The following is a 12,798-nucleotide window of genomic DNA, read 5'->3' on the forward strand; positions in this document are numbered from 1 at the left end:
AAATTCTCTTGGGAAAATTCAACTTATACTGGATAAAATTAATTAGCGTAAATGGATTTGGCGTGCTTAAATAATCTATCCTGCAGTCCAGCTAACTACTGCAAGTGGGTTTTTTAGTGAGTCATGGATTGCCAATCATAGAAAGGCAAAAAAAAGTGAAAACATTAGTAAAAAACAGTTCGCTTTGGCGGGAAATATTTCTGACCAAACTTTTAATTGGAATTTGTACTCCGATTTGTTTGTAGATACCAATTTTAACTAAACTATATATTGACAAAAGTACAAAAGACTATTGGAAACATGTTTTACTTTGGAAATAAACGGCCACCTTTTTGTAAAACAACGCACTCTGTGGGACATATATAGTAAATTCCACGGCCGGGAATGAAACCGTGACTTGCAATCAAAATAAACAATGAAACTGAAGATTTCTCTACCAAATTTAACCTGTATTGCCAGTCCTGAAATGACTCTGAAATAACTTTTTGCAAACAAACTTGATAGGTTACAGAAAACGCAACTCTTGTCAGCTTTAATGCCGTAAATATCTCCTTTAGCGACTAGTTATCTTAAATTAATTATTGGAAGGCTGCATAGTAAAATGTTTTTAACTTCCTGTTTCGCCTCGGTGTGAAATCGACATCTCGTCACAAATATCTGGCATTTGAAGTGACAAAACATACTCGGATTAGATAAAGTCACTTTGGCGTTGAGATTGAACTGTTTTACCGTTATATTACAGGCGCAAGCAAACAATTTGCTTATTACTACAAAGAACTAGTAATATAAGGACTTGAATGCCTGTACCCGCTTGCCCTCCGACCAACGCGCAGAAGTTCATTGTTTAATTTTTGTGATCTTTTAGGTAAAATCAGGGTTTTTCAGCCAGGCCTCAAAAAGCACTCGAAAAATAACCCAAGCTGATTATAATACAGTAAACACCCGCATATAAGAACACATGGATTAAGAACATCAGGCTGAAATTTGGCAAATAAAGCACCACTTTTATAAGAACAATATCAGCCTGGAAAAAAATAATGTTCTCATAAAATGGGAAGGGTGTCAAAATTACACAAATTACCATAAACACACCTGCTGACCAATGGTATTAGCTAAGTTTTGGGCACCTTTGTTCTCTTCAGAATATCTAATATCATGAATTACATTTTTTGCCTTTACAATACTATAAACTACTGTATTGATAGAGAAAAACATAAGATTTTATAGCTGTATCAAGGTCAATCACAGTTGTAGTTGATCAAAGCTTGCAAATACTTGTCTAGTCTTTTGTTGCCCATGATGTCATTCAAATTTATTGAAAATAACTGAAGTTCAAACTCAACACTTCTGTATCTTGCTCAGCTTCCATTGGTAATCGAACTCAATGTTCTTTTTCTGTAATTTCTTGAGATATCGAGCATTCCCAACTAGTCTAAAGTCTACTGGTAGCTCTAGTCCTTTTCCTCGCCCTTTGTTTATTCTACTTCCAATGCATTCTGCTTCAATTTTGCCATACTCTGATAGAAACTTGAAGAAGAGTTTAGAAAGCTCAATAGGGACATGACCAACAATCCTGTCGTCCTCATTTTTTACCACGACTGCATACTTGCTGTGGCGATTATTGAAGCATGATAACCCCTTGTGCTTGCCTCTAAATATTGTTCATATTCATTCGTCATTATTCTAATGTGTGTGGGTTTATCCTTAAAAATCTGTCAAGGTTTTTCACGAATTCCAAGATGGTTCCTCACTCGCACAACCTGGCAGTGCTCGAAGTGGTTCCCGGGTAATATAACAAAGGAAACCGCTGGCCAATGCAGAGGCGCACAAAGTGTTCTTCCTCGTGTGTTGAACTTCACTGTTTGGAATTTTTATGAGCTGAATATATTAAGCTAAAACAAAGATGAATCGGACTTTATTCGATTGTGGCGTTCGAAAAAAAGTAGAATTGAAGAATGGTTGTATGCTTGACATCACACCAACGATGGAAAAGACAGCTGAGATATCTAAAAGTGCTGAAGTAAAATGCAACGTCTGTGGTAAATCATTCAGAGGTCAACAATACCTTGACAGCCACATGAAATTCAAACACCCGATGACCGAGAACTCACATGAGGGTTCAAAGCAAGAGAATATGTTCGCCAATCGAAAGGAAGCAGATGCCCATTGCTCATTGCCTGAGGCTAGCCAGTCAGGAAGTAATGATCCCATTGTTCTAGACAGTAACGAAGTCGAAAGTCTTGGAAACAAGAGAAGGGGAAGTAAGAAGCGAAAATCGTACACAGTTGAATTCAAAAAGAAAACCCTGGATCTTTTTGATTCTTTGAAATCATCAAAACATAGATACAACATCGTCTCAAAAGAGAAAGGAGTTCATCGATCTTTGATTCAAAAGTGGAACAAAAACAGAAACCAAATTCTGAAGGAACTAGAACTAAATAAAAAGGGAAAAAATTCTGGGAATATAAGAGATGCAAGGCAGAGAAGAAAAATTGTGGCTGGGCGATCGAAGCAGAGTGAGAGGTATCCACTTGCAGCTAATCTATTGATTGCTGAATTCAAAGTTCGTAGAGCAGCTGGATGCAAGATTACAAAACTGTGGTTCAGGAAAAAGATGAGGGCAAAAATTGAGATGACTTATGGGAAAAAGGAGGCTGAAAGTTTCAAAGGAAGCTCTAACTGGTTCCAAAGGTTTAAAAAAAGGCACAATATAGTACTGAGAAGAAGAACAAACAAGAAGAAAAACTCTGCTGATGATGGTAGGTTAACCATCCAGAAGTTCCATCAAAATTTGAGGAAATCCCTGAAAACACAGAGGAGGCGGAACAGATCAACTATGACTGACCCCAAATATGGCAGGTGGACTCCTGAAAACAGGTACAATGTGGACCAGGTTCCTCTTCCATTCGTGGTGGACCAAGGGACTACCTATGACTCACATGGCAATAAACAAGTCTGGGTTGCACAACCATCATCAGGTCTGGATAAAAGGCAAGCCACTTTGCAACTTTGCATAAGAGGTGAAGGAGAACAGAATGTAAAGCCTTCCCTTGTGTTTAGAGGGAAAGGGAATGTTAGTTCTCAAGAGAAAGAACAATATGATAAAAGAGTTGATGTGTATTTCCAGCAAAATGCCTGGATGGATGAGGTGACAAATATGCAATGGTGCAAGAAAACACTCATTCCTGGGGTTGGAAAAACTGACCAGGAAAAGGTGTTATTTGCAGACGTGTCCTTCCAACAAACCAAAGAGTTCCACGAGACATGTAGGAATGAAATCAGTACTTCTGTGTACATGCTACCAGAAAACCATACTGATAAAATTCAGCCAATTGATGCAGGATGTGGAAGGATGATGAAAGTGAAAATTGCTGCTGCAATGGACAGGTGGTTGGAGATAGATGACAATCTTGAAAAATGGCATGATAGACTTTCTGCAAAGGACAGGCGAATACTTATGACTCAATGGACTGGGGAAGCCTGGAGTGAACTAAAAGAAAGCAAAGACTTTCTAAGACGGCTTTTTGAAAAGACCGGCTGCCTAATGACAACTGATGGCTCAGGAGACGAGAAAATCTCTCCCCAGGGCTGGACGAATACAGTTTTTAAGATGCACAGCTGGCTTTTGGGTTACAGATCTACAAACAATAACAAGAGTACAAACCCTTAATGTTATTGTTTTGCTGATGTACATGTCAACACAGTAGTAAATCAGACTTTCAGATTTGCAGATGTACAGTGGACCTCTACTTTAGGCATTTCAAGGGTGGGGCAGCATATGGATCTGCCACAGAACTATACATACACCCTTCTTGTTACTGTTTTGTTACATTACTGATTACAGTAGACCTATTTGAACATTAGGTTTTTAATTATTGTTCCATCAATTTATGTAATTGTCCAAAAACATGATTAAAATTTCTAGCAACATTTTTTATGCTGTACAGCACTGAATTTAAAAAAATTTAAGAACATTTAAGAACATCCTGAGGCTGATTTTTCACTAAGCATCCGATAAATAAGAACACAATCAGTCTGACCTCTGAAATTGTGTGTTCTTATATGCGGGTGTTTACTGTACCGTTTAATGGCATATTCCTGAAAACTTCATACAGTTTTGTTATTCTAGACTAAGCCTACTCGACCCATAGCTTTTTAACGCTGCCTTAGATGTGCAAAAACTGTCATCTAAGCCTGTCCCAAGCCCGGATAAAAGGAGGGTTGTGAGTGGAGAAAATCTCTCCATCGCATAAAAAAGCATAGAGGAAACAGTAATTTCTTCCAAAAAACCGCTGTGTTCATCTATTAATCTAGGTAAAACATGAAAGATTTTGTGCAGTAAGAGGTTAAATTGCTGGTGCTAAGCAGCTCACCTTGCCAAAGTTTTTGCTCCGCCGATATTTTGCAAACGTGTACCACATTGAGTGTTACTTTACAGACAAGAATGTAACCTCGAGTTCACTTGTTGATTTGTTGAAAAAGGACGAAGAATCCCCGCAATCAATAGTCAATACATACATTTCCCTCCTAACATGAAATAAAAACTTTTCCCTTGAAATAAAAACTTTTCCCGTGACTCTCAGCATGCGCAGAGTGAGGGGAAGTTCGCGATTCGCGGACTTTCGGTGTTGGACGTGGCGAGAGGTCGCGATTCCTGGTGCTGACCAAAAGCTGCACAGCCTCTGGGGACGAGAATGGCACCATATAAAACTGGCGTGAAATTTGTAACCAGTCTCTTTCATCTTGTTGCGTTGAACTAAGGTGAGTTACTTTTAAGACTTATCTAAACGCCGTCGTTACTTCAGTAAAATTTAAAGCAAACAAAGCGGACTTAGGTCAAACAACAAACCGAGGAGATTTGCTGATAATTTGCATCTTTAACCCATTGACGCCCGAATGAAACCCACCCCTAAATTCCCGGCGATTTTTTGACTTTTCAGAATGAGCACGAGCACTAAAAATAAATCATGTGCGCAGTAACTACACACACAAGATTAGGCTTCAAGACATGGTTTATTTTAAGCTGAATAAATGAAGGGCCAAGGTATTAAAAATTTCAACAAAAAGAAGAACTCGACTTTGATGTTTAAGTGATAAGAAAAGAAATTATATTATTTCTTTGTCACACGACAAAATGCCCCGCAGAAGCCGAGATAATTGAATACGCAAAGATGAGTTATTATTGACTTCGGAGGACAAAGTGAAACCAAATACTGTTTGGTAAATAATGGGATGGTGAAATGATGAATTATTTGAAATGCCAATACACTGTAAGAGATCTTTCTGTATTAAGTAAATGTTACCATTTTCTCACCCAACAATTTCAATATTACTACGATTAAAATTCGCTCCCTATGAATAGGAAGATTTAGTCTGTAATTTGATAATTCTATCTCAGCACAATCTGTAGAAATCGAGGTCTTCCAAAGCGTAAATTCCTTGGAGACACATGTGCATGCCCCATGCATAACTAATGAGCAAATGAAATGCACTTGTGCTTCATTTAGGATTAATGTTTCTCAATAATTTTCATTGAAGTGGTGTGACCAATATATATAACTGTCTTTAGAAGGAAACACGAAAACAAATTGCATGCGTTGACCTCACAGCTTTGTTTGTTTTACGGTCAATTCGTATTGATGTGATGATGGTATTACCAGGGAAAAAGTCGGATAAGAATGAACAAACGCAACTGAAATAGCAATTATTAAAACGCTATCGAATTCCTTTCTCGTCCCCGAGATCGCATGCGTTCACTTGTCTGCTTAATGCCCACTTCTCTGTGACTCAAGCCATTTCTCTCTGATGGCAAAAAGGGAAATTTAGCACTAACCAGATTCCGTGCCGCACTTGACATTGGACTCAGAGAACAAAAAGCATTTTACAGACTTTTCTCGACATGCCACCATTGTCGGGCGAATTGAGCACGTGTTTTTCGACCACGTCATATGAAAGATAAGATACCACCCATACTTGGATCAACCTCATCCCCAGGGCTTATTTGGATAATCACGATCAAATCGCTGAAATTTAAAGGGAAACTTGTTATTTCAGAGCTGACTTGAATTGTTTTTGCGGTTACTAAAATGGCAAAAGATTTTGTGAACAGTTTCGATCACAGTCTATTTTTGGTCGAGGTAAGACTATACTGAATAATAATGGATTTTTCCAGCGGTAGAGAACTCCTTATCTGCTTATATTAAGTTTACTTTAATTCACAGTTAAATTGTCCTAATCAAAAGAATAAATTTATCCTGTGATTAAATTTTGTTTCTCCAAGCTGGATTAGCACTATCCAAGGATTAAACTAAAGGTTAAATTTCACCCACCAAGAGAGGTGAATTAACGTGCTAATCGGATGAAAATGCGGACAAACAAGTCAAAATGGTGGACATTTTGCTTAAAGTACTGGGCCCGGTACGGAATGCTCCGAGTAGTTACCAAATATGGGCGGACCATTCTTCGGCGATACGCCAACTTTTTAGTTTTTTACACGACTAGTGCAAAGCAAGAAGTCTCAACATTTTTGGTCTCAGAGATAGAAATCGTTGCATGCTGTAATGTAAAAATAAAAGATCAGTGATTCAGTGATGCCTGACTCAGTAAGCTTGCCCAGCGTACAAATCTCATTTTAATTTAATCATTTTTGTTAGTCTTCGTAGAAGACAAGTATAGTTGAGATATAACTATCGGGCTTTCTGTTTCTCTTTATTCAACAACAAGTTTGCATCAATTTTGCAGGAAAACGATCTTCGCAGTGCAGCAACATTTGGACCATTTTAGGATTTGACATTTTAAATTTAAGTTTTTAATCTTATTGTAATTAATATACTCCCTCAAATATAAGAAAATTCTTCACCTTATTTATAGCCCTTTCCACATGTATTCTTAAGCTAGCAATTTCTTGTGTTGCAATCACGTCTTCAGCTGACATCTGATCATTCCCAGAAAAGGAGGGATGTTCAAGGAAACACCAAGGGGTAGAATGTCTTCAATAGTAAAGCCTTTGTCAGCCATTACAGAGTCCCCATTTGAAAAGGGAAGGTTCAAGAAGCCACTTCGCTCTACTATTTCCCTGTTAGATATACTGCCAGTATAGAGTTGGCCAATAAATGTTAAGAACCCTTTAGGTGAAATTCCCACCAATGCCTTTAAAGTGGTATGGTGGTTATACGAGCTAAACAATTCACCATTTAAAAGAAGGCTGCTAGGCATTTCACAGTGGATCTCGTTACAGTCAATAATGACCCTTGTGGTTGGATACTTTGCCTTAAAATTCTCAGGGATTGTCTCATTTAGTAGTTCTCTAGAAGGCCAAATATTTATATGACAAGTTTCAAATACATATAGTTTATGCAAGAAATAAAGATTCTGCTAAAAGTTGGTTGAGAAACGTTAAATAAGTGAGCTAAATGTAACTCGGCAAAACCTTGCCTCAGTCTACACAATGACAAAAAGAACTCATCTACTGGTTTTAGAGACCTTGGCCTTCCTTGTTTCACAGGCTTAGCATTGCCAGCAACTTCCTTTCCAGACAACCAGTAATTTATGTTTTCTCCCCTAGCACCAGGATCCAAAAAGTGGTATAATGCCACAATAGTCTCATAATTTGGAAACCCTGTATAAAATGCTACTAGCGAGTCATTTGATGAGATGTTTTTTAATGAAAACATCTGTTCCTCTAGTTGCTCGTTTTTCTGTTCCAGATCCACAATTTTTTTCTTTTAATTGCAAAACCACTGCTTCCAGTTCTTCAATTTTTAAAAGAGCTGCAGATAGCTTCTCTTGAAGCTTGGTTATTATTATATTATTATGCTACTGTTGCTCCGGTGTTTGTGGTATTTCTGCTGTTTCCGGAAAAGACATCCCGTCGGCTATATCTGTGGAAGATGAATCATTGCATGTTACTTTGCTGAATTCGCTTGCCGAATGCATAACTTCGCTAAATTCTGATGCTACATTGTTTGTCACGGTTGTAGCCGTGAAGTGTGGAGTTGGCCGTTTGCGAGGAGAACTTTGCTTCCATGCAAAGATACTTGGCACAGCTCCTGGTTTGGGACTAATCCTTCCATTAAGACTTTTCTTCATATCTTCAGGCTTAAAATGCCTCAAACAAACCCTCATTCCTTCCAATGCAGAAAAACCCTTGCCTACATCTCTTCTAATGGCATGGATCTACTGCTTTCTGGTACTTGGATCGTCTGGAAAACGAAAAAAGGATATCTTTCCCCCCTATCTTTGTCTCGCCTATCCTTCTTCGTACACAACGGAACGCAACAATGTGTTGGCATCTCTCAGCTAATCTCTGAGTAGAAAATATTCTTGTCAGCCAAAGTTGTCCCCTACAAAGACTAAGGGAACCTTTTACCCAGCTATTTTTCAAAAGATAAAAATTTCAAATATCTTCGCGTAGTTTTTACAGCTACGACACTCCAATATAATACAAATCTAAGTGTGCTCCAAGCTTCATGCTTTCATGTGCTTCAAGCTTTCATGTTTTCGAAACCAGGCCGTTCCACGTGGCCGCCATTTATGAATACGGTATATAAGAAAGTAACTCCTTTCCACCTATTTACACTGATTCCAGCTAAAAAAAGGTTGCAAAATTAATAGGGTAGCAAAGTAACAGCTTTTCCTTGGATCCCTGGTATTTAAGAAAATGAGTTGGAGGGGAGCGAGCACTTTTGGCCAAGGTGGCACTTATTCACAAGAGGGTGCTTACGTGCTACTTTAGCCAAGGTGGTGCTTATTTAGGGGAGGGTGTTTACAAGTTACTTTGGCCAAGGAGGCACTTATTCAGTGGAGGGTGCTTACAGGCTACTTTGGTTTAGGCAGCACTTATTTTATTGAGCCATGAGGCTTCTTTGGTTAAGGTGGCACTTATTCGAGGAGGGTGCTGACATGCTACTCTTGCCAAGATGGCACTTATTAAGGGGAGAGTGCTTACATGCTACGATATCCTTGTGATAAAGATGGCACATTGCGTTACAGCATTTATCTTCTCTTCTGCATCTTAATTATCTATATCTTAGCTCTACGATGCACTTTCTTCAAATTAGCATTTCTCCTGTATTATTTCTAGTTGTCAGATGGCAAAAGTTTTCAAATTGCTTGTCTGACTATGTACACACTGTATATCTATTTTATATGATTTGTGTTCTCTTGCGCATGAGTATAGGCTACTTGGAGCCTCTTGTTTATTCATAACCTGCCAGACAAACGATGATCGTCACTCACTTGGCCACTTAGCGACCCTCAAAAGCCCACTATGGGGCCTAAAACCTCGCAGTTCCTTCGCTCACTTAGCTATTCTACCCTAAAACTCTCAAGGTTGCCTTGTGGCAAGTCTACCTTTTTAGCCTGTGTTATAAGTACTTGTAGTGTTGTGACATCTGTCAATCATACAAGCACGCAGTCAGAAAGGAGTTCATACTCCCCTTGTAGTCGGTGCGAGCATATAGTCAGTAAATCACAGTTGAGTTTAACTTGTGGTGGTTTCACTTAAACGGTACAACACCACAGTACTCTTTTCTTGCGAACGCCTCACTTTCCCTTTACATGATGTAGCTACGGAGGAAACATCTTTACCAAAGGCCAAACCACTGTGGGCTCATACAGTATTGTGCAAAAGTAATGCAAATGAATTTCAATGAAATTCCTCGTTTTTTGAAGAAATTTCAGTTGAAACGATACTTCCACGAAATTTGCCCACATTTTTGACACCTATTGTTTGATCTACGCGAATTTTCGAATGATAATTCACTTTGCACGAGGACTTACCGCAAATTTTTGAGCGATAATTTGCTCCTCCCGATAATTTGATCTATTGTTTATCAATAGGCCAAGAGTGTTTTCAAAACACAGTTTGCTGAGTTAAATAGATAAATAACCTTTCCAATCATTGTGCACAAAAGAAGCCATTAATCTGCCGAGATAGCATCACAGCTTGACGAATTGTTAGCTTTGAAACTCACCTGGATATTTCAGAAGGAATGCTAAATTGTTGACTTGATCCAAAACCCCAAAACACCACAGTTCTGATAAATAAATGCAATTGTAATTAATCACTATGTTATACACTTGCCAAAACACCATTTTCACAGCATGTAGAGCCACACAATTTTTCGTGCACCAGACCCAAGTCTCCGCACCAGTTTGCTGCCATTGCCCAATTTCATATTGAGAGGGACTGTGGTGAATCCGGACATCTGCCAACATGTCAACAACATGGCGGCCTCAGTAACTATCGATTCTGTAAAGAAAAAAAAGCTGGCACTGGAATTGCAGTTCTTGTTTTGGTAAAAATTCCTGGAGGTCGCAGGGAATTACCTATTACACCTTTACCTGGATCAAAAAGGCACCAAAAAACACTAGGGACGTATATCTGGATGTCATTGGGAAGTCAAAGGTCAAATGGAAGAGAGAAGTGATCTGCTGTGCTCATTGGAGCAGTGGCCAGCATCTGTCACTTGATGATCTCCTTGACGTAAAGCACACTTTTAAGGATGACACACTGGCTACCAACTGGCATTGGAATTGGGCTGCAGCACTCTGTACAAATTTCTGGCGTATACCTGGAATTCATTATTATAAACTCTGTGAAATTGCAAGGGATAAAGAGCTAAAGTGCGCATATGAAAAGGTTCTTAAAACAAAAACGTGAACTGGAAGAGAAATGTTATTTGCTCAGAGCACTGGTCTAAAGGAAAATGACTTTCGATTCAAGATATACCTGACAGATCTACCTCAAGCTCTTACATTCAAAAGAACATTTCTTTTATAACACCACCTCGAAAAGTCAAGTCGGCTAAACGTTGCCTTAGATATGAAGGAGACTCAGGAGATTGCAAAGTGCCAAGAAGGGAGCTCAAAAGGTCAGTATATAGTGATTCAAAGGATGAAACTACTAAGTCAATTTCCAATTCAACACTTAAAGCTCTGTTGTTAGAAGTACAGAAAAAGCTACAAGAGAAGGAGAAAGAATTACTTAAGTTAACAAAGGAAGTTGTCACTCTGAAAAGTGAACAAACCGAGTATCCAAGACAACTGTAGTTGTTTCAAGGGGAGTATGAAAGAACAAGATTTACATATGAGCATGTGATCGAGAGAGGACAATGCTTCTATATGACTGGCCTTACTGAAAGTGAATTTGATTGTTTGTTTGAGTGCTTGGAACCATTCCTAAGTGCACTAGTCTATCCAGATTGCAAATTGTCTGAAAGTGTAGAAAGATGGATAAGAGAACTGAACTTGTGTTTCTTGACAATTCTGCACCACACAGTTCATCTTGGTGTATTCGGCTGGTCATCTTATTGAGAACTTCCAGCGTGAAAAGCTAACTGTGGATCAAATAAGTAAGCTATCTTCTGAAGAAATGGAACTTTTAGGTCTGAATGATCGCAACACAGTGATGAATTTAAGGTTAGAGTGTTTAAACTACGGTAGCAATCCACCGTCAAGGAAACCTGGAAAACAAGTTTGTGGCGCTCCTGAAAACTTAATTTCTAAGTCAGTTTTAGAGGGGTACCTGGAGGATGGCTTTAATATTAAGGACATTACGTCGTTACTTTCTGTTTCAGAAAGTAGTGTTTATCGGAGAATGGGTTGTTACAGGGGGAAATTGCTGGATCAACTTCAGGGTATCTCTGGAGCTGTTTGGAGTGGTGATGGAAGATTTGATTCTATGGGCCATTGCGCAAAGTATGGCACTTATACAATGTTCTCTTGTGACCTCATGAAAATTGTTCACTTTGATAATCTTCAGGTGAGTAACATTATAATGATTTGCATACCGCAGTTGAATCCAGCCCCTGCATATACGATTTACTGACACCACCTGATATGGCAAAGTGCTTGAATTGTTTATTTATATATGGTGATTGCTACCGTAAATAATATATATAATTATATTCTCCCTGCCTTTCTTTACATGTGTAGTTAGCTTTCTATCATCATCAGAAGCACTGTTGCTTTATTTCATCTAATTTGTTCCTGAAGAGTTTCCAGGTAAATTATTTTCATACATTAGCTGTTGTGGCAATTAGGATGTTTCAGTTTATTGTGAATTGTTTTGGGGTGATCATTTACTATGTTTTAAGGGCAACTTTACATGACATGCTTGATTCAAAAACTTTACCAAAAACCTGTATTACTGTTTTCTGTTTTTGTTTCATGTTTTTTTTTTGGCTTTTGTTTAGGCCAACCAGACAGGTAGTAGCCAGGGAATGGAATTGCAGGGTGCAAAAAACTGCTTCACTTTCTTGAGTAGTGCTGGTGTTGCTATTGCTGTATTTATATCTGACCGCCACCATGGTATTGCTAAATGGATTCAGGAAAGCCAAACTAATACAACACACCTCTATGACATCTGGCATGTTGCAAGGTCCATTGTCAAAAAATTGCTTAAGGCTAGCAAGGAGAAAGGATATGAGCTCATTAAAGAATGGATAAAGGGAGTTCGGAATCACCTGTACTGGTGTGCGACCTTGTCTACCCAGGGATTCCAGGAGATGGTCTTAGCCAAGTGGCAGTCTTTTATGAGACATGTGTGCAACAAACATAAAGATCATCCTGACAGCTTGTTTAAGGAGTGTGCTCATGATGATGATATTGAACCACGCAAGTGGATGAAGATTGGTAAGTAAATTTTTGTAATGGATTACTATGCTGATACAACAAATCTTTTACAACATTTCTTTGAACAGGCTCATCTGTAGATGGGAGAAATTTTGAAGCACAATTAAGAGTAAAACAAGTAACAATAACCTGTATCTTTGTTGTCTAGGTTCAACGGTATAT

General features: G+C 38.6%; 1 protein-coding gene and 2 pseudogenes across 1 annotated transcript; 1 reads left to right on the forward strand and 2 right to left on the reverse strand.

The window, feature by feature from the left end:
- Nucleotides 1-1,113: 1,113 nt before the first annotated feature.
- Nucleotides 1,114-2,097, reverse strand: LOC149099306 (uncharacterized; annotated as a pseudogene).
- LOC149099307 (uncharacterized) lies at nucleotides 1,904-3,670 on the forward strand. Its single transcript, XM_089276801.1, has one exon. It carries the CDS (start codon nucleotides 1,904-1,906, stop codon nucleotides 3,668-3,670), a length of 1,767 nt encoding a protein of 588 aa, XP_089132927.1.
- Nucleotides 3,671-6,734: 3,064 nt separating this feature from the next.
- LOC149099308 (uncharacterized) lies at nucleotides 6,735-8,088 on the reverse strand (annotated as a pseudogene).
- Nucleotides 8,089-12,798: the final 4,710 nt, after the last annotated feature.

This window comes from Orbicella faveolata, unplaced genomic scaffold (assembly GCF_042242905.1).
Source record: "Orbicella faveolata isolate gen_17 unplaced genomic scaffold, um_ofav_v1 contig_46, whole genome shotgun sequence".
NCBI lineage: Eukaryota > Metazoa > Cnidaria > Anthozoa > Scleractinia > Merulinidae > Orbicella > Orbicella faveolata.

Coding starts and splice junctions, on each gene's coding strand:
- LOC149099307 (XM_089276801.1), top strand. CDS start 1,904: ATGAATCGGACTTTATTCGATTGTGGCGTTCGAAAAAAAGTAGAATTG.